The 22,760-nt window shown below is 44.7% G+C and overlaps 2 protein-coding genes across 3 annotated transcripts in view; one reads left to right on the top strand and one right to left on the bottom strand.

The window, feature by feature from the left end:
- The first annotated feature begins 304 nt into the window (after window positions 1-304).
- Yip1d1 (Yip1 domain-containing 1) lies at window positions 305-1,873 on the top strand. Its single transcript, XM_070527977.1, has one exon. The coding sequence runs from the start codon at window positions 376-378 to the stop codon at window positions 1,156-1,158; it is 783 nt and encodes a 260-aa protein (XP_070384078.1). The 5' UTR covers window positions 305-375; the 3' UTR covers window positions 1,159-1,873.
- Window positions 1,874-3,692: 1,819 nt separating this feature from the next.
- Window positions 3,693-22,760, bottom strand: part of mh (maternal haploid) — a 35,255-nt gene continuing 16,187 nt past the window's right edge. The window contains exons 5-7 of one of the 2 annotated variants that reach the window (XM_070527946.1): window positions 8,524-8,598; window positions 7,880-8,129; window positions 3,693-5,345 (exon numbers count right to left, since the gene is read on the bottom strand). In XM_070527946.1, coding sequence (XP_070384047.1) covers window positions 4,489-5,345; window positions 7,880-8,129; window positions 8,524-8,598 — 1,182 coding nt within the window. In that variant the 3' untranslated portion in view covers window positions 3,693-4,488. Of the gene's footprint in view, window positions 5,349-7,879; window positions 8,130-8,523; window positions 8,599-22,760 lie in introns of both variants that reach the window. The other variant, XM_070527937.1, reaches the window with a different exon arrangement.

Below are 22,760 nucleotides of genomic sequence, written 5' to 3'. Positions count from 1 at the left end.
CACAATTCGAATCATAAAAATAATTCTTTTATTTTCTGGATTCGTGGTTATGCTAGAAGGTCAACGCGAAGCTGGCCAAAGTATGTCAAAATACCACATTGCTATGCCGCAATGAGCAGAAGAACCGAAACTGATTCGTAAGAGCAAGTATTATAATAATTATCTAGAGCACTCTGACGATTGTCTTTCTTTTACAATGTTTATGCCTTCATTCAATGAGAAATAAAAAGACAAGTCGGAAATGTCATGTCAGTACAGATACGCTACCGACACTACTGGTTTGGAGGGTGGTTATTATGCGCTTCCGCCACTTCCGCTTCCGTAGTGTGACGCTGTCAACGCTGTCCGCTAGTCAATGTACGCGCAGCGGGCATCATGTCAAATTATGGTCAAAACCAGGATTATTATTATGACTGGAATAACCCACCGCCAGTTCAGCAAGGCTACGTTTACGACACAGGTTCCCAACATGACTTCGGAGCTCAGCAGCAGTTTGCGACCTTCGATTACACAGCACCCGGCGGGGGAGTGAACGCAGGCTACGGCGACCCATCGAGCTACGTGGGATCAGGGTCGCCATACACCGGTAGCATCTTGACGCCAGATTCCAGCTTGGGCCCCTACGGAACGGATGACGACTTCGAAAATGAACCGCCTTTGCTAGAAGAGCTGGGCATTAACTTTGACCACATACTGCAGAAGACGGTAGCAGTGCTGAACCCTATGAAGGACCCAGACGCGGCCATACTGCAAGAGTCTGATCTGGCAGGACCTTTAGTCTTTTGTCTGGCGTTTGGAGGATTCCTGCTACTCACGGGCAAGGTGCACTTCGGCTACATCTATGGAATAGGTGTGCTCGGATGCTTGGCCATGTACTCGCTGCTGAACTTGATGAGTGCATCCGGCATTTCGGTCGGCTGCACTGTCAGTGTGCTTGGCTACTGCTTGCTCCCCATGGTTCTACTGTCGGGCTTGTCTATCCTGTTCTCGCTGAAAGGCAGCCTGGGTACCGCCGTCGCGCTCGCAGTCGTCGTTTGGTGCGCGCTGTCTGCGTCCAAGCTGTTCGTTACAGCGCTGAGCATGGTGCATCAGCAACCGCTCGTCCTCTACCCCTGCGCCCTTGTGTACGGAGTATTTGCACTGCTCACCATATTCTAGCACCTCTCACCCAGTCTCGTGCGTGTCTGAGTGAATAAAACGCCTGTGCGTTTCCATCACGGGCCTTAACCTGGCTTTTACCAACTGTCAGATAAGTTTGTTGCGCTGACTGACATTTGTTTTGAATATCATCGCACATAACATGTTCCGCCATGTTCACCGTGTCCGATGTTAGCGTTGCTTGGAATAATATTCCAAGGAACTGTGGCGATGAGGGGCTGTTTTGTGTGTAGATATCTACCAACGATAGCGCATCGAAAGCGAAGCTGAAAGGTTGAAGCCCGGGATGTGCATCGAGCGCAGTCACTGTTGAGCATGTTGTTTTCTTCTGGCATGTCTAATGTATTTTCATTTGACGTTTGCTCTGGCCATTGCAAAAAGTTACGAAACTTTTCTGTATGCTCCAGAGCTGTAGCTAAAGATAGCGTTACAGTATATGCTACCTGTGGTAGCATATACTGTAACTCTATCTAGAGATTGGCAGCCGCGCCCCACAGCAACTCTTACCTTCACAGTGGCCTTGAACCTTTTAGCAAAGTCGCCTATCCAATGTGAGCATACCTTCTTGCCTACTCTTAATAGTTGACGACGCAAAGAACTGCGTACTTCATACTGCTGGAGACGGTTACAGAGAAAACGTTTTGCTTGAAATAATTTGCAACAGTTGTGATTTTCTTAGGCCTGGTATTATTTCATTAAAATCTTGGAAGCAACATTTTTATGTGGTTCATGCATTTGACGAGTGCAATTGCAGAAGGAACTATAATTGCCATTACTGGCCATGCCTACTATGTTTTGCAAAAAAGTACAGTCTTGTAATCCCTCGCACAGTTTGTGTTAAATTTGAGCAAGGAAGACCTACTGTCTGAAGCGGAATGATTTTTGTGAACATAAATATCCAGCTGCGCGTCGCCCATTCACTTAATCCTCTTGTTACTGAGGGCAATTTGGGGTCATCAATGCTGTACTGCTCCCTTCAGAAAAGAGCCAAACTTGTCAACATGCCCATGATTTTAGTCCACATCTTTACCAAGAAATATCAAACCACTGACTATCACTCATTTTCTCTCCCATATTCTAAAAAAGCTGTTTCCTTTTGATATAGATTCAGTAAAACCAACTTTTGCCCTGATTAAATATTGCTTCTTTGAATGTTATGAAATGCACTGTTTGTGGGTTATACTTCCATTAAATTTCATCAGACAGATGAAAAAGTCTACTTTTTGCATTATACCTTAGAAAAACACCATGAAAGACAAGTTGAAGCTATTCATGCATATATGCAAGTAGCTACGACTACACACCAAGAGCATACATGGGCCGCTCCAGTTCTCGCTACTAGGTTGTTGGCACACGTGTTCCTGCATTTTTCTTGTCAAAAGGCAACCACTGTGGTTAGAACTTGAACCCACTGTGTGCTCTGCAGTGAAGTGCCATAGCTGCTGACCCACAGCAAGTGGCAGCTTCCCAACATCCAATTGAGAAACATTCATGGGATGGAGTGATCAATAATGGTCAAACAAGGGATCTCTCTGGAGCCAACTTTAGCTCCAAAGACTTCTCTTGTTTAACAACTGTTGAGCTTTCCAACATATAGGTGTAGCCCCTTTACGGTCTCCCAGAGACAACTGGACTAAGACAGCTCACTAACTTACAGCTATGAGTGCAAAAAAGTAATGGCAGAGTATCATGGCAATGCAGCAAGGGCTTTTTCAACTGATTACACTGAGCAGCAATTTCACTCTTGTGCAACCTAACCTCTGCCGTGATGCCTTGCTGTAGTGAGGAATCTGCTGTTCTTTTCATTAGTGCCCTCAAAAACAAACACAGAAAAAGCATGCCAGCACAAAAAGCACAAACATTAACGCTGGCTCAGGCATTTAAAATGAGTAGAAAATTTTCCCCGAGAATAGTTGTAGAGAACACAGCCCTACAAGGCGACCCAAGCCAGTTCATGTGTAGAGTCTCATTTTTTGGTAAAACCTGATAATTCCAGATATTTGCACCTCAAACAAGTTTAATCAAACATGGGTTGAACCCAATCTCTCCCCGAAGTTCTTCCCTTCCATAACACATATTAAATGCCCTACTTGTCTGAGCAAGTGGTAAAGATTTATTAACATTATTAATTATAAATACGTTTCCTTTTCACTTAACACAACCTGATGTGCTTAAGCAGTGTATTCAGCACCTGCCTGCCTTCAGCAAACAAATGCTTGTTGCCCCTTTAATTGTTGCATTTAAGACCCCTCCCCCTCACTTCTCTCCTGCTTTCGCTAGGCAGCTCACAATGATCTCTTACAAATAAGAAATATACAGTGCCATGAAATTTTATGTCAGAGAATTTTCAATGCATTAAAACATGACAACTGTTGTATATATTAATCTGGTAACATTTGTACTTTACCATATGTGACTTTTCAAATAGTAAACAACTTATTCTTTCTTGGGAAAAAAAGATTTGGATGGCAGGTACAAGGATGAACTAATCTTTGCCATCTAATCAGTTTCTGACAACTAACAAGCTCGCTTCATGAAGGTTGATATAAGAAGCCAGTTTTATTCACGGCCAGCTCTATTGCACAAGAAAAGTATCCACACACTATTCATCACAGCCATGCCTGTGGCAACTGCCAGGTAGTCCCACAGACAATAGTGGAAGATTTTCAGTTTTTGTAAAGGACAGTACGTAAACTATGGACTCATTTACAGTGTGGTTCACTTCACCACACACAAAAATCTACATCACACACTCGACTATGAACAAAAAAGACACTCGCATGGAAATTATGTTTTAATTTGCTCTTTGACACAGAACTTGCCAACAGCAGTAGCCGGTCAGTCTACCTAAAGACAACTACGTTGGCCAAAATACACATTTGTGCGGCGATACCAAGATGCTCCATTGTCTTTAATCTGCACACAAGTCTATCATGATCTTAAATAAGGCACATACATAGATGACAACTCTTATCTAGTTCTTCCATGAAGCTCTCACAGACAACCAGTTTTATACGACTGCCAGTACAATGCACAATTTAAAATCCAGCAGGCTTAGCTGCTCAGCATAAAAATATAAAATCATATAGCACTATACAAGCAGCTCTTCCATAGAGCTCTTGCCGATAAAATAACCAGTTTATATGACTGCCACTGATACTTGTGTCCACTAGAATGTGTGCTCTTTGACACAACTTATTTAAGAACAGTGGACAACCTAAGACCCATCTGGTTCATCTAATCAATAAACACGTAATGCGAGACAGCACTATGCAATTAGGCTGCAAAACTAGAACGCTCCAGCTTTTCTAAAATATGCATGTAAATTAATTAGTGATCGTGAATGAGGCACACATCTAAATGGCGATTGATGTGTTGCTCCTCCATGAAGCTGCCACAGACAGGGCATTCAACTAATCTTGACTCCCTGCGAGTGCTTACATTCGAGGTGGCACTTGTGTTCAGTGGAGTGTGTAATGGTGATGTTGACATGCTCAATTCAGTCATCTTTCCAGAGCATGTTTCTTGCCCTGTCAAGGTATTGTCCTCATTGATTATCGTGCATTCATCATCAGATTCACTGTCGGAACTGAGTAGTTCTCTTATGAATTTCATCTTGGCAGCACTCATCCTTCTATTGGTTCGTTTTGTAGGGGATGTTTTCTTACCTAAAAGCTCTTTCAGTGTTGGCTGAGTTGAACGAGACAACTTTGGTGTTGTCATCTTGACTTCTATGTCAGCTCCATCTCTGTTCCCTAAATGGCTAGAACTTGACTTTGTAGAACCATCAGTTATTGATTTATCCACCTGGCTATACTGTATCTCCCTCATGGGTGTTCCCAAAACACAGCTGGATACTGGTAATAAACTTCTATCTTTTGAGGCGAAATTGCCCCTTTTTGGAATCTGAGATGTGGAGGAATGACTACCTAGCATGTGGCCTCTGCCACTGAAGGCAACCAGGTGGTTTGATTGGGACTCGACTACTGGTTGAGATAGGGTGTGCACATTGCTAGGTAGCCTTTTCACGGTGCCAGGAAAGCTTGAGACGTGCGGTTCTGACAGCTTGGGACGTGCACCTTGGTGAACATGTGTAGCAGGTACAGAAGTTGCAGTTGCCTTGACGCTGTGCTGTGGTACGAATAGAGTCCTGATGTCTGTGCCGTCTGCCATCTTGGATTTCTTTGCTGCTGCACAAAGGATGCAAAGATATGTTCAAGAGACCTGTGTACACAAATTATGACTATTTACTTAAGGAGTACTAACACAAAATTGTTTATTTCTTTTGTTTGACTAATTCGGTAGCTGCCAACTTCGCAATGACGGTACAAGGCCTCAGTGATGCTGCAGGAATGTTGACCAAAACACCCAACACGTCAGGAAAATAGGGGTTTATGGTCATGCGATATCACTGATGCGTGGGTTGGTGCAGTGGTCGAAAGTTGCAGTGACAGTCTTGCCAAGTGCTTTATATGGCGGGATAATCGGAGATACAAGCTGAGAAGGGTGCTGCATGTTCTCGAGAGGTGCGACAGCTATATTAGGATACAACTTAAAAAAAAAAAAAACAGCAGTTGGCAACCAAGGCACATGGACCGCACCGGGTTGTGTTACTCCGCCGGCCAATCACAGAAGCAAACAAAATCATCGTCATACTACCTTTTCAAAATGGCGCAGTACTTGATACCTCCGGAGCATCTGCAGTCTTTTCATCGGCGGAAGCGATGAGGTGTGCAACAGACAGGGACAAAGTGTATGGAGTCTGAGCATTTCACTCTTCAAAAGTCCGTGGTACAGTTCAGTTCACTGCTGAGCTTGTTTTACTCATGAGACTTCACTGCCAACTGAAGTGAAACTTGACAATAAATAGCTGCCGTTTTAGTTCAGTTCAATAAAGAATTAGGCTTTCACCGTTCCGCTATGATAGGCGAGTGAAAACTTATAAAATTACGCGCTTATAAATTCATTTTTGTGGTTACTGCCTTATTTAGGTAACAGGGAAGTTTGAAGCACTAACTAGTATTTGCAGCCTCGCAGAGTAACAGTGACTGGCGGTTATGAGGCCTTGGGCAGGGTTTCACTGCAGACTTAAGTTGTATCCAACTACAGGACCTGTGTCAAATGCAGACTAATCTAGAATAAAAAAGAACGAATAGCTGATGTGGCACACCCAGCTCTTGGCAGCACAGCCATCGTGTGGCTTGCGATCACTGCACTTGACCCGCTAGACTGACTGACTTGGGCATCAGTGATTTGTGATACCTCCAAATTTTGTGATGTAAAAAGCATGCTCATCAATACCTCTTCTGCCAAGGAGCCGCACTGCTTTTGGTACATGTTCTTGACTGGTAACGGGCATAATTAATGATTTGCTGCATGTACGAAGAATTCTGGCAGCATACAATCAAAGTATGAAATCAGCAGCTATCTAATCAAGTAAAAAAAACCTACACAAAATTTTTGTGTCAGTGACGCTCGGATGACACTCAGATTTGTCAACAATCATTAATCAGTGACTATACCCTGTTTCAGAAGTTCCTCTCAGTCTGGTGGAAGCTACGAATGCCCTCCAACAATTAGGAGGGTGAACACACCTTAAATATGTCCTTCCATGTCTTGTGTGCTAGCAGCAACCACTGCAGCGCAAGTGATGGCAGCATCTATGAACACTGTGCAGCTGCATAGCAAGATCAGCTGTAGTGATAGCAGCAGCAAATAATTTGCTCCGACACAGAAAAGGCGTGCGTCTTCAAGATACTTTGACATATTGAGGAGACTGAGGAAGTGCAGCATTCAAAAGCACTTGGCCAGTATACAACATCACACGAGATGGTGGCCCCATCTCTCGATCCCTCTTGTAACATCCACTTGTACAGAATGCACTCACTGACATTTGCAAGTGGTACCATTCTCTTGATTACAGTTTGTGCTTCCACCTTTACCGCACTCCTTCTGCACCAACCCAACCACGTTCAATGTCAGCTACTTCATTCCTTCCATGTACAAGAGCCACTTGGAACAATACAGCACAGGCAAGTCTACAGGCACCATTTACGCAGGGGACAAAGCACTACCAAGGGGGGAGGCCTCTATGGTGCTGTGGCTGTGCCGACTACACATATGAATTTAGCCAGTGTCAAAGCAATTAAGTTTTTGTACCTTTTAAATGACAATTAATGTCTATACAAAGTGTTGTATTTATTTCTTCTGTCCTTTGCACATTGTCACTCAGATAAGTGTAGAACTCTATTTTCAGTATCGGAGAGCTTCAATAAATACTTAATTAAGAAGAGAAGCAAGATCACACAAAACAGTGCAGCTGCAACCTGCAGAGAAGCTTCCACATAAGCAGCTGCCGACAAGACCACAGATGAACGGTTTCGGAACTATAGCACCACATCTCGCTGTGCAATAATCTTCACTTGCAGCCTCATAGCTTTGGTTCTGCTGTGAGGGACTTCTGAAACAGAGTATAGGCATGAAGGAACAGTTCAGTAACTATTTTATAATGTATTTATGTCAAAGCTAAAACAAGGGCCATGGGCTATCAGGCCATAGTGAAGGACAGCCCACATGCACCCCCCCCCCCCCTTTTTTTTTGCCATCTAAATCCACTGCAACCATGGGCCAAGCAAATGACCTGACACTCGGCAATGGGACACCATGTCACTGAGGGGTTCAACCATCCATCAAAACGGAACAAAATGTATGACTTGCTAACCATTTCTGTCAGGTAAAACACCGTCTTTTCTCTTGGCCTTTGGAGCTTTCGGCTCAGGCTCACGTATCTTTATAAAGGTGCCACCGCAGGTGCGCTGGTGGTCAGCCCACCATAGGTCCTTGTCAGATGGTGGCCGGTTCATGGCTCGCTTCACGATACCAAAGTAGGGCCTTCGATGCTGGCAGGGGCCATTACAGCGCCACCAGTGATTACGATAGCTTGCCACTTCCCCATGGAAGTTGTGGTACACCTGGTCAGAAAGGAGCCAACACAAAATAGGTGAATACATTTTGGCAGCATTTCTGCTACAAGAGGTTGTTACAAACACCAGCACTTTAGACAATATTGTGTCTCTTTCTACAGTCTCTGTTAACTCCTCCAATTCTGGACTGACGTTATTGTATCAGAAGAGACTAGTAATATAATGCTAGCGACTTAAAGTGTAGACTGTATGTTCATTACAAAATTTAGCCATCCCAAAACTAGGAATATGTGGTATCCTTGAGGGTATCTGTAAAATGTGGCTCTGCGCAGCTAGTGCTAGATCAAAGTGGAGGTGCAAAAGCTGTTACAATGCATTATGAAATTGTATCTTATTGCTAAGAGTCGAAAATCTTTAATGAGAGGCTCACAAACTGGCTCACCGTTATATGTGCTCCACTTGCTTTGTTAATACGTTCCATATGCTTATGAAATTCTGGTCCGTGAGCGTCATGATCCTGCACAAACATAGTGAATAAAAAATGCTCTTACATTCATCTTAAAAGGGCTGTTGCAAACATAATACTGTTACTCATATTTGTTGCACTGATGCATAATAAACTGCTAGTAAAGGATTGACAAACTTGAACTACAGAGTAACTGGTCCCATGCCACTTCAAGCTTACTTCAATGACCGACTGGAGCACACACAAGTTATGTCCTTATGGAGGTGCAATCTTCACACAAACTACAGTAGCATAACATTGTAGGTTGGCCAATGAGTATGCATTAGGACAGAATTCTCAATCTTGCATCCAATACACAGAACAACATTTTCAAGCAGGAGACAGGCACAATGCCATACAGCAATGCAACTCTGCAAGACAGTGAGTGCACTTGATATTCGAACACAAAAAGAAGGAAATTTTATTTGTAATATCATGCAGGTACAGCGATCCAACAAATAACTAATGCGTTTTATCTTACTTGTGTTTAAACCGCAGCTAAGGTGTTCTTTCTTATGTGCCAAAGTAATAACTATCATATCTAGGCCCCTCACATTTTTGCAGAAAGGTTATGTGGCTAACTGGACATAACAGCAAATTTTTTTTCAATGATCATTTCACTAATTACAAAAGATATGCTAATTGACGTCTTATTGACTAACTTTAGGCCACATGTCGCAATTGCAAACTTGAAGCAGAGCAATAGTGAAGTCATGCCTGCTTACAGAAGTCCTAAGACTAGCAGCACTTTTGAGCTATGCGACTTTAAAATATGCTACAAAATACATATTGGGGATCCTTTGGGCTCCCTGTCTCTGGTTACATGCGATTTGAATCATTTGTCTTGGTGAAGTGTCATTTTGGTCTTATTCGGGCTAATGTATACAGTAGAACCTCGTTTTTACGGCTTCAACAAGCTCAGGTTTACACTCCTTGAGTTCGGCCTGGGTCAGCAGCTTCTTCAGACAAAGCATTTCGGCAGGAAGTTACCAGGAAGCACGCACAGCTAAAATAATTGCAGCACGAGACACCGGCATGTTGGGCAATGTGCTTTGTCATTTTTCTATTGTGTAGTGGCTACAAGAAACCAAAACAATATTGAGCTGGTGAGGGACACTGGAATACAATGCTGCCAGAACGAAATGTGACACTCACTTCTCGGCCCCTGCAGCAGGGAGCAGTGGTGCATTTGGGTTATTGCCTATTAAAAGTGTGTAGTACACTTCCAACAGTGTTGAAGATGCCCATCGCAATAAAGTTGGTAGAGATAGCTGTAAAAGCAACACGCTAAGACCTGCAAGATCTGCTGGAGCCACAAGAGGAAACCGAGTGCCTGCTGGCATTTTCATTTGACATGGGCGGGCAAGTACTGTGGAGAACCTGCTGCGGCGGACACCTACTGCTCTCGATCATGCATGCCTTGCTCCTTTGCTTGTTCACATGGGATCTAGCGGCCAGAAAATGTATCATACGATTATGCAGGTATATGCGCGTGACCTTTGACTGTGCAACGCTGTCACAAAAGGCTGTGATGCCCGAATTCAGTTTGGAGCTTTCTGCCTACACGCAAGCATTCTCTAGTCTGTCCAGTCGGTGCAAAAACAAACATTGCGAAAGCGTTTGTGCTAGTTGCTGGTGTGTCGCCCATGAACCCAATCTCAGCTCCCGGCCACCAGTCTAGCCTGTCATGTCACGCCCAATCACAGAAGTGGTTTACTCGTCCAAACATATTGGAGGCCACCTTGCCGCGTTGACCTATCGGCTGCCACCATGTTGACTGGCAGCCTATTTTTGTCATGGCTGTGTGAAGCAGCTACGCTAACCAGCGGGACTTTGTCCATACCCAATGGCGAAAGTTGCTGTTTGGTGCAGAGTTGGCCAAAATCTTAGTAGTGCCAGTATGTCATTCTTAACGCCGTGAAATTACCTTGCCAACAAAAGTGCAGGATAGGCAACAAATTTAACCGCGGAAAAATTGTTGATGGCCACCATGTCTATGACATTGTGCGCGTTATGTCCGAAAAATCGAGCGAGACACCATACAGTGTCCAAAACTTCGATCACCATTTTACATTTGTCATAGAGTGCAAGGTCTAGGTTGGTGCCAGCACAATTGCTCGCTGTCATCTCAAAAGCGACACTGTCCCTTTGTCAAGCAACCCGCATATGGCAGGTGGAAGGTACTGAAAAGAGACCACTGCCCATACAAGAAACAGCAGTATGATGCACGCTTAATTAGAGAGGCTCACCCGGTCCACTTCAGAGCTAACGCAACTGCTGGTCCACGCCATGCCACTTTTAATCGATGGTGTGGAGAAATGGTGCTTGAGGACTTGGTTCCATTTTCGATAGCCCGAGCAACCTTTCTGAGACAGGGTGGGCACCGATTTCTCTTATTTCCCTCAAATGTAGCAGGATGTAGTAGGGTTCGCCTCTCAGTGCTGTTCGACACAAGGGTGATTCCACGAGAGATCAAACGATGCATGTCCGCTTGATATTTTTGTTCTGTCTGGTTTTCTTATGTCATATAGGAACATTCAAACTGCACGGAACCAAAAATTTTATTCCTGAAAAGCGTTCCCAGCAAGCCAAAAAAATACTTGAAGGTGGGGGCGCGAGCATCCTTCTATTGCTTCCCCAATAATTTCCAATTTCACGGCCGAATTAAATGCAAGCTAAAGCAGTGTGTCAAAAAACTTTTCTGCTAATTTTCATACGCTTCTCAGTAAATTAGTTCCATGCATTTTTTTATGCTGTCCACAAACGAAAAAAAAATTTTAAAAATTCCAAACATGGCCTAGACCAGAAAAATTTTGCAACCTTGATGCGTCTTGGTGCATTTTCTATTTCACACAGAAACTTCAAAGAAGTGTCAAACATAGAACGCTCTTTTTGCAACATTTTTGCAAAATATTATATTCCTACATGAAACACAAGAAAACAATAGTCAAATAAAAAAGTTTTTACAAAATAGCTCACTTAAAAAAAAATTAAGAAAACCCGAGTTCCAATTTCAGAAAAAATGTTAGATGGAAGTCCGCTTATGTCGGGCAAAACGTGGGTGTTTCGCCCGCATTGTTTTGCCCATATGTTTCCTCATTTGCTTTATTCACAAAATATGATGAGCCAAAGTGGCCCCTGTTGAGCTTGCTAGCTTCAGTACCTTTGCTGGTTGTCAATCAGTTTGCATTGTATGCAAATCTAGTTCTAATTTCTTTGCTGCTTCAGAACTTTGCGCTGGCAGCTTGTTTTCAACAAAATTTTACTGTCAGATTTTATCTGTGTCTAGCGTGTGCGGGGGTGGGTCGCTGCCACCTTCTAAAGTGCTAACACATACTGAGTTTGCAGCCTACAACCTCTGTGGGCATCGCACTTACGCCTCCATTATTGGCTTGTGAACAGCATACGAGACATCTTGAGTGCATGTTGTGGCTGACTTTGCCAAACCCTGCCTTGTGCACACAGTAGATCACCTGTAAGTGGCACCAAGGCAGGCTAATGCGTAAGCGACGGAGTGCTTCCATAATCGGCAGGTGCGCCATTATGGAGGTGCTACTTTACTGCCTGCTCCCCATCCCCCAAATGCAATGGATACTGTAACCTTCTTTGGCACCACCGCGTGCGACTTACACTGTGCCTTTTTAAAAACTTATAAGAGTCATTTCCCGAGCTGTTTATTTCGTTTCCCGTTATCACATGTTTCCCTCATCCCTAACAGCTAACATCTTCCTGTCTTACCTCGACCTTCACCTCTGCATTTCAGCTGTCCGAAAAAGTGCAATGTGGCATTACTGAGGCAAATGATGCCGAAGTTGCCTAATTTATGATGTTTTGTCAGCACCTCGCTGACACTCTTTCCCACGCTGAGAACATCAGAAGTCACTGGTGGCGCCAGATGGACAATGTCCTTCGATAACGAGCAGACAATTTCACAGAGAAAAGCTTTAGGCGATTTTGTTCATAAAACTTCAAACCGTGAAAAATTCTGGAGGCTCAGTTACAACAGCAGCGCAGCAAAAGTGACAGAACTAGTGCAGTGCTGTTTAGTATAAACATTTCGACTTGGTATAGTTGTTCGTTAAACACAATGCATGTGGCTCATAGCTTGGTCCAAGTATTCTGTGCCGATTATTTACACATTCACAAAAAGATTGCGAAGAAAAAAAATTTCGTTGCATAAACTTTTTGGATGTTGCCTGCTTGCGAAAGCTACTGCCAGAGGGCAAGGATACTCGTGACACCGACGAGGTCTGCCAGCACTGCTTATGCACCTCAAGGAAATCCCGTTTTCATCTAGTGGCACCTGCGATGAAGCAAATTACGAATTGAACAGGTACGTGCATCTTCCTTCTGATGTTTCACCATTGAAGCCACCATATTCCATTCACAAACAAAGCAGACAATCTGATGGAAAGAGAAAATGGGCTGAGATTGAAAGCATTGTGGAGATGAAGATATGCTCAACATTGAGTGCTGCATACGGAAGCGTCAGTACACCTGAATTGTCTGTAACAGAATGTTGTGCACGTGCTGGCTAGTTGAATAGCTTTAAACAAGCGCACGAGACTTCAAGGTCCTATCAAGAGCAGCTCCGTCTCTGAACCATCGTGCCACCAAAAGTTGAACACAAATGCGTTCAAGAGGCAATTCCAGCTGTCACAACGTATATGCTTAGAAAGGCCCGAAATCGGCAGGAGAAGCACGGAATGTGGTCAGATTTCGGTCCATACAAGAGGTCAAGGTTAAGCACATTGGATGTAGAAGCTGCGCGTGACTACTTCACCAAGGACGAACTTGGGTGCTCTCGGCAGAGCCCGAACAAGAAGGACAATGTGTCAGTCATCACGAACGGCCAGACAGAGTATGTCTCAAAACGGTTTGTGACATGTTCTACCCGCGAGACGTTCCAGACGTTCAAAGCAGCTCACCCTGAAAGTGACATCGCCCTGTCAAAGTTTTACAGTCTGCGTCCAAAATGGGTGCTGCTCGCACCACAACAAGAGGTTTGCATTTGCATTTATTGCGCTAATGCCAACTTTTCCGCCTTTGCACTTGAGAACGTAACTGGCATGGAAATCTCATTAGAAGGCATGCAAGTATTGTGCCTTTGCGGCTCCCCTACCACAGATGGTATGTTAGGCGAATGCGAATGCTGCCGATGGAGTGAAAGCCTCACTTTAGCCAGTCTGGGAATGGTTGACGAGGACGAGGTCACATTTGCTGTTTGGGAAAGCAGTGACTTGATCAAGAAGGCGTTGTCTTTGACCCTTTTTGTGAAAGAGCTCAGCAAATGGGTGACCAAATTGATTCCTCATGAATACATACACTGCACTCAAGCCGCGGCTGTTCATTAGGCAAAGAAGTGCGAGCAGTATGGAAGCATTGTTCTGCATTTTGATTTTGCAGAAAATTTGACTTTGTTTCTCTTAAATGAAACACAATCGTACCATTGGCACGAGAAACAAATCTCCATTTTTACCTGTGTCACCATGACAAGGAAAGCAACATACAGCTTTGTTGTCCGAAGCGACCACATGCATCACGACAAAGCGCACGCCTGCTATGCCCTAGGTAGAATGCACGATGCGTTAGATGAAAAAGCACCCACCTACTGTCATGTAACCTACATCAGTGAGGGTGCAGCAAGCCATTTTAAAAATAGGTACCAAATGCATACACTCCAAGTATATGTCTGTGAGGTGGATATTTTCCGCTACCAGGCATGGGAAGAACGCCTGTGAGTGTGGCTGCACTCCTTAAGCACCAAGCTTCCCTGCACAGCCCCAGGTCTGAAAGCACTGCCTCCATTCAGTCGGCACACGAGAGGGTCTGCCCACTTAGCGGCAACCTCAAGAATGTGGCCCTACTTCATGTGCCTGCTGTAGCCATTGAGGAGCATCGTCAGCAGAAGTGGGGGGGTTCCACTCTGCGTGCGGCTAGGGCTGAAGGCGAGCTCCGGATCTAGCCCCACACAGTCGCTTCGTGGTACTCCCAACCCATAGCGCGGGAATCACGGCTACGCCGGGTTCGAATGACTAAGGCAAGCAGCGACGTCAACGGTAATAATGTTTACTGCTATTATCAATAACGAACACTCGCAGAGGGACGTCCTCTCAGTAATAGTAGTAAATAGGCTTGCCTCGTTGCCTGGGTGAGTCAGACAAACGAGATCACTCACGGGTTGCAGCAGGTGCTTTCGTCCTGGCGGCAGGTGTCCGGCGTCCCAAGAGCGGGTGTGAGAAGCCCCACATCTTGCTGCCCAACGTGGGACTCTTGGGGCATCGGACGATAGGTTTAACAGTTTTGCTTCGTTCGAGACCTTTGTTTGAACCAAAGTGTAGGGCTAGCGTGGATTTCGATCGCTAGCGTTGGCGGCGGGCTTTCTTGAGCGAGGCGACGGTGGCTGTAGTGTGTTTGAACATGTCAACATGCTAAGCCTTTTCGCAAGTGTTTTTTTTAAATGACATTCGTCGGTACGAGAGCCATGTGGTCTGCATCCTGGGAGAGCGAGGCTTAGCGCCTGCCGATCATTCGCAAGCCTGAAGCGAGTGAGTATGGAAGCCTCGTGGGTGGTCCGAATTTCTTATGTAAATAGCTTCTTCTATCTCTTTGACTCTGATGAAGTCGCGGCTCTGGGAGCTGGGTGGCCGCGGGCCACGGGTGCCACTAAGGACTGACTGGTATTGTGGCCTGGCACCGGGCGCTCCGACGCCGTCTGGGACGGTGGGCGACGTCAACTCGGATGCTGTGTGCACCGAGCGGAGTAGGACCACCTAACAGAGCTGACGTCTCCTCGCGGCTGCCTGTTTTGCGCCCATTTTGGGTGTTGTTTTTGGATGCCGGTTGTTGACAGGGTAGCGACGCTTTAAGCCTAAGGCTTTACGAAGCTGCCTGTCGCACGTGGAAAGACACAACCTGGTGGACCGTGGCGTTGAGGTGTTGCACTTTGCTTCCCTCATTCTAGTTAGCCTCGCACGAATTGAAATTACTCGTTCGACTCAAGGAAGCGAGCTTCGTTCACGTGAACTTAGCATCTGAGTAGCTGCCCGATCTTTTGCTAGCCGAGTTGAACATCGTACCACGTGGGCGATGCGCATGCACAATTCCTCTTCCTTGCACTACTTTAGTGCTTGCCGAGTGTATTGAGTGTACGCAGCGTGATTGGAGTCACCCCTGGTTTGCTGTCACCTGCACATCGTCTGCGCTGCTGCCCCGGACTCCGATTGAGCCACCCCGGGCAATGGTGATGCTGTGGCGAGTTCGGCACAGCGACTTTAGCGGCGGAGAAAAGAGCTGGCGATCACCGACAGCTACCGCGGCTCGCCCGCAGGGCGCGTCGGTGCAAACGACGCTTACTCGTGCCGACTACTGCGTCGCCGTTTTCGGAGTGCTGGCCTGGAATCGCACCGTCGAGTCTGCAGAGCTGCTGCTGTGACCGGCGGACGCCAGTGGTGTACCCAAGGACAATGTCGGCTCGCATGCTATGGACAGCGTGTGGACATTTCCTCAGCGCGGCAACTGTTGCATGTACTACCTTGTTCGCGAAACACGCGTTGATGTTAGACCGTGTGATATGTTTCGCCAGAATATGTAGTGATTTAAGGTTGGGGGGATGTGGGGATGCACGACTCTCGCGCGTCCCCTGATATGTTTTTCCCGCATAGCTCCCTTTCCCTGCAATCCGGCTTCGCCGCGTAGACTGCGTGATGCCCGCAGCAGTCTGTATGGTTGAGAAGCAGTACGAGAGATGGCGCGAGTGTTGCGCTGCTAACGCCGCCTCCGGTGGGGTTACTTGGGAGCGAAAAAGAGAAAGCTCTCTCTCTTTGGCGGCGGGCCGGCGAGCAGCGTGGACGTGCTGCGCGTGCGCCGATCCATGCCTCTGCGAGACCGTCTCGCGGGGCCGCCTTCGAACGCGCCACCGTTCACGTGACCGTACATGCGAATAACCAGGCGTTGGGATCGAGCATGGGGCGAACATATTCGGTCGTTATCCGGTCGCGGTGAGTAGGACTTCTAGATTTGTCGCATGCCCATCACCATGCCTTGTGGATAACCACTCGGCTAGCAGGCACTGATCTATGAAAGGTGCAATAAATGCCCTTGTGATTGTTTGCACTACTGTGTTGTCGTTCCTGTGTCCCAAGAGCGGGTGTGAGAACCCCCACAAAGTCAGTGCTGCATGTGCCGGGAATTCAGTCATGGCATGCGTGAACCTGTGCCCGCGATCAGTCAAGCGGACATGAGCCGTCCATTTCTAAAACTGCCGCTAGCCAGCTAACGGTGATTAAACCCCTTTTAAATACTAACTGCAAAGAACACGCAATAAATTTATTCAAGCACCACAAGTAATGTCGAGTTTGCAGAAAAGCAGAAAACACGTTCACAATAAAAAACCCAGATAAACCTTCCCTGATTTGTGGCAACCGTTGCCTTTTCTTTTGAAAGGGAGTAAATGTTAACAAGCCACATTAACAAACCGGAACGAGTCAGCGTGGTGTTAAAGCCAGCACACTCAACATGGGCCACTTTGGCCCATTATATTTAGTGAATACAGCAAATGAGGAAACATATCGCATCCACCATGTTTTGCCCCCCCCCCCCCCCGCCCCCCAGCTCTATTTCCGCTAGATTTGATGTCGGTTGAGTTCACAGTTCTACCAGGGCAGCAGGATAAATTCTCTGTTAGCAAAACACATTCATAAAACTCCGAAAAGCCTGCATGTGTAATTTACTGCAAATGCCATAATTAGTACCCTATCTGAAGTTTACCTACATATTGCCTATAACGCGCCCTTGATTTTCGCCTATTATAAACAATATGTCTTGTTTAGTTCACCGAGGATATCGCTGAAACCCAGACAGAACATGTTATGACGCCTGAAAACAGGGAAAGAAATTTCCTATTTTTTTCCTATCAGTAATTATTTGCAATGTTTTTAACTGGACCAGGAACGTAAAAATTTTTTTGCACATTGCAGTTACCATGCCCCCCATCCACTTTCCACAAAATATAAACCTGTTGTAAACTACAGCTATGTCGGGAAACGGGAAACATAGCTGATAGCGGCCATATCACATGCTATAACACTTGAATAAGAATTATTTTTTTATTAAGGCTGTGTTTGATCCAGCCATACTTTGCCAAGAGAGCTTCCATAGCGTACCACCAAGCAACCAACACCAAATTTGGTGTTGGTTGCTTTTATAGTACTGCCAGGGCAGCGGGCTTAGTTCTCTCGTGCTCGTTAGACATGCTCATAATACTCTAGTGCTTGCAAACATAATTTATAGCGAAAGCCCATGTATATTGAACTTCACCTACACTTCACCCATTAACTTGTCCTTAAAGTCACCAAACAAAACAAATCTGTACCTTTTATTTTAGTGAGGGTATCCAGGCGACACTAATATGTCATGCACGAAAAGTAAAAAAAGAAAACAGTGAGGGTTAAATAATTATTCTCAACGCTTCTAAATAAGCCAGAAACGTTAATACCTACTTAAAATGCTGCCTATTCCTTCAAAGTACAAAATATGTCAAACGCTAGCTAATAGCAGCAGCGTGGTAGTTTTGAACATTTGCTCACAATTTTTTAACGCTGTATTTGATCAACACACCTTTACCATCGCACATAAACTTGGCGTATTGTTCCCTTTATGTTCGCAAAATTTTACCTCAGTTGTAGTTGTAATTATGTCAGCGCAGCCGTCTAAGTTTTACGCTGCTCGTAAAACAGACCAATAACACTATGGACCACTTGCATAAGTATTATACTGGAAAATGCGTATTTAACCCACCTATTTGGAACATTGCCTACACATTGGCCATACCATGTCCCTAATTTTCCCCTCATATCTAAACAAGATGCCTTGTTTAGCTCACCGTGGACACCAAAGAAACAAACTACGAATCCCGTATGACGCACAAAAACGCATGGGAAAATGGGGATTTAGTAATTATCGGCAACACTTCCATTTAAAGCAGGACAGAACATATTGCAACGCATTGCATTTAAAATGATCTCTATTTTCACAGAATGTCAACCGTCTCTTGTGCTGTTGTTTTAGGAGTCTCGGAAACATTTAGATTTGCGGCAGTATGACACTCTGGAACGTTTCAATGAGTAACTTTCTACAAAGGATGCAATGAACCTACAAAGAATAAACATATATCGCTCGTCACTCAGAACACTGCTTCGTACTTCGAATAAATATAAACACTGTGCCCCGCATATTCTACCTAGGATAGCGGGGCAAAACAACTAAATGCCATGTATAACACGTAGGAATTGGGAGAAAGTGACTATCAGTAACTGTTTTCAGAGCCCATAAGCAACCTACACAGTGCAAATTTTTGGTACACGTCACCAAAAAGTCGCCATCATTTTTCAAAATACGGAATATCTGCAATCTTTTTCTCCTGCCGGGAAACAAGTAATAGTGCAAGTCTTATGTAAAAACAGCCTGAAAATGAAATCGTCAAAATCAGAAGTGACAGATTCCTTTAGAAAAAAACTTAAGTCAGTGTTCCATTGGTATTAAAATTGCTCTGCGTGTTCGACCAAGGTCATTTGCACTAGCATATCTACGATAAGCCATGATTTCACAGTGATATTAGACAGCTGTACCTGTAAGAAGTTTGATTAGATTGTTGATGGTGTTAATACACTGCGACTGCAACGCTACATAGGCTACCTCTAGACCGAAATGAAATAGTTCCAGCATTTGATAAACCAACAATTTCATGCTGTAAGGCACACCAGTCATTGGGTGTGGCTGACTGTAATACTATCTCCGGACATCGCCCTCACTCGCAGGTTGAATGTACCAAGCTGATTGTGTTTTTGAATACGAAATAGCGGCCCCAAAAACCGGGGCATGATGCAAGTTGCACAAGCTGACATTTGTTAGGGCGGTAACTGCCCAGCATCAGCGTTCTCCGCAATGCGAGTGTGTATGGCCAATTTTGCGCGTCGTCCGCTACAGGGAGTTCCAAGAAAGCACAAAAGACAATCCTCGCCGTCCAAGCAGAGGATGCGTAGTAAATAAAAGCATTACTTATGTGCTCGCTCTATTAAGAAAGAAAATTTAGCTTCGGCTGTAGTTTTTTTCCGACTTTCCAGCGTGCAGCCAAAAGTGCTCGCTTCCAAAAGTGGGAAGCGGGGGGGGGGGGGGAGGGGGAGGGCAAATGACATACTTTGCCCAGCACGTCTGGTACACAGCGCAAGAAGCCTGCCTCATTAACCTCTTCAGAGCTTTTGACGATCTCAACTCATCACTAGCGATCAATATTTTTTGGCTTATGACGAGCTGGTCTCGTGTATTTCACCGCTTTCTGAATGACTTTTGACGAGCTAAGGCCGCCAAAGGGCATTTTTTTCGTTTACTACATAGATGACAACAGCGGTTTTGTTTTCGTCGCTTTTATTTGAATTTTTTTCACACTAGATGGCAGCAGATATTCTGTCTGAGCTGAGTTCGCCCTCTTCTTGCTAGATTTTTCTGAACTTTCAAACAAGCATGGCATCCGTGCCGTAGATTTCAATCCGTCTGATGATGACAGCGAAAGTGACGAGGATGTCGACTGTGTTCCATTCTTCAAGCACAGAAGACAGTGGTGACACTTTAGACATCAGTGAGTCTGAAGACGAAAAAAGTGGTGATGAGACAGCCCCGCAACTCCCATGAATGGTGTTGCATAGACCTTACCAATGTGCCGGCGATACCTCCACGTTTCGAATTCAAAGGTTCACCGGGACTGACTTTCGCAGTAAGCTCTCCCCCACAGCCGCTAGAGCTTTTTGAGGCTTACTTCACATATCAACTCAATGATAATATTGTAGCTGAGACAAACCGTTGTCAATCTCAGTTTTCGAAGTCCAGGAAGCTGGGCAAGCATTCCCATTTCCAAAAATGGCTTCCAGTTACATGTGACGAATTGTATGTCTGTTTTGGACTCTTCATACTTCAAGGCATTGTAGGGAAGCCAAACAAAAGGCTGTACTGGTCAAAAAACCGCCTGACTGAAACTCCAGTACGTATTTGGAGAAACAATGCCTGGGAAACAGTTCCAGCTCATTATGAGAATTCTGCACTTTGTTGACAGAAGCAACATCCAGAACTTGGAACGACACCCTCAACCTCAGCTCCAGGCAATCTGGTCACTGTACCAGCATCTTGTGAACAAATACCGCACACTGTATGAGCCTGAGCACAACATCAGGGTTGACGAGAGCTTCTTGCTTTTCAAAGAATGGCCCAGTTGGAAGCAGTTCATGTTTTTAAAGAGAGCAAGAGTTGGCCTCAAATCTTTCTTACTCTGTGAGTCACAAAGCAGCTATATTTGAAACTCGGTAATATATACAGAAGAGGCACAGACTTGCCGAAATTTCGTCATAGCCAACGGAAGGTAATAAGACTTGTATTGAAGTCTACGGAACCTCTCCTGGACAAAGGCTACAGACAACTCTTATCCATGCCCAGACCTTAATATCTATGGAATGGCAAGGGTAATGCGTAAAGGCCTTCCCCCTGGTTTTGTCAAGAACAACCTCAACAAAGACAAAATGCTTGCCTCAAAGGGGCAAATGTTTTGGCAATACAATGGAGAGACAAAAAGCTGGTCACTGTTTTGTTGACTGTCAACAGTGTGAAAACAGTGCCAATCTTTAACAAAATCGGAAAACAAACAATGAAGCCTGATGTAATCATGGACACAACCATACGATGGGTGAAGCCAACAGGGCAGACTGGATGTTGTCCAGCTACTTGGTGGCTCGCAAACGAAAAAGAAGTTTCATGCAAGAAGATATTTAAACACTTGTTGGATAAAGTTGACACATAATTTCTTTGTCTTTTAACAGAAATAGGAGGTAGAGAATTACAATTGAAATACCACCTGCAACTATGTGACGAAATTACCAAAAAGTATTCGGAAAATGCCAGTGCCAAGAAAAAAAAGGGTGGCCACGATGTCCTTTGAACGTGAAGGGGCTCACTGAGCATCGCTTCCCATCATTTATCCCTCCTACAGAGGAGACAGAATCGACGTGCCATTGTGTCATCAGTTACCTCAAAAGAGACAGCAACGGAAAGAACATTTGCAAAGAAACAAGGATCTGGTATAGATGGTGCAAGAAACTCCTACGCTGAGTGCTGTGTTTTGAGCAGTACCACACCAGTGGTACTAATTTAGTGCAGTACTGCTGTTCAAATGAACCTATTTTTTCATGGATCTCAAGGAGTGCAGTTCTCAATTTATAATAACAAATAGTAATTACTTTTGCCATATGTTTTTAGAGTTAGTTTTGCATATTTTAAACAAGTTACCGAAACGTTTTGCGTCATAAAAAAGATCGAGTCAATATGGTACCATTAGTTCGAAGAAAGTGAGCCCTTAGGGGTTAAAGCTTTAACCGGGAGATCAACCATTTTCTTAAGTATCATCATGCACTGTCTACAGGATTATGAACAGCCAGAACATCTTGACAAGGGCAATGTGAGAGCTTGCTTAAAAAAATGAAATTTTTTACCGTGTGAAAAATATGACCACCACGCACAGTCAGAGTAGCGACTTGGGCGAGTTGGTTATGTATTGTGAAATAGCTTTTGCACAGACAGGCATGGACATGGAAAAGGGGGCAGAGGACACACAAAGTGCTTCGTGTGTCCTGTACCCTCCTTTCTATGTCCATGTCTGTCACTGCAAAAACTATTTTGCACCACATACAACAGGAGAATGACAAAGCGAATACATTTAGTCAACAGAGCATTTGCTGGGCAGCTGGAGCTTACTAATGATATTTTTTAACGCCATTGTTGGGAAGGCAACTAAATAAAGATAAATTTAGAAGCCAAGGCTAAATTTGAATATGTCTTATTTTTGCAGAAGCCTTTAGCCAGGTCAACAATATTGTTGATTTGCCATTTAAAGGTACAGTACTGAACATGTTAGCCTAAACCTCAACAACTCATTAGACTACAATTATTGAAGCATCTAGGTGATGTTGCTGGAGGAATCTGTGGCAAATTTTGAGTGGACAAAGACATGTCTTAAGATTCCCTTATTGGTGAACTCCATTCCATAAATGGCTTAAATATTTCCAGGTCCACTGACACCACAAGAATGCAGAAATTTGTCACAATACACAGTAGTTGGACTTGAAACATCCCAT

Source organism: Dermacentor albipictus, chromosome 1 (assembly GCF_038994185.2).
Source record: "Dermacentor albipictus isolate Rhodes 1998 colony chromosome 1, USDA_Dalb.pri_finalv2, whole genome shotgun sequence".
NCBI lineage: Eukaryota > Metazoa > Arthropoda > Arachnida > Ixodida > Ixodidae > Dermacentor > Dermacentor albipictus.
This window is presented reverse-complemented; position numbering and strand designations above follow the sequence as displayed.

Coding starts and splice junctions, on each gene's coding strand:
- Yip1d1 (XM_070527977.1), top strand. CDS start 376: ATGTCAAATTATGGTCAAAACCAGGATTATTATTATGACTGGAATAAC.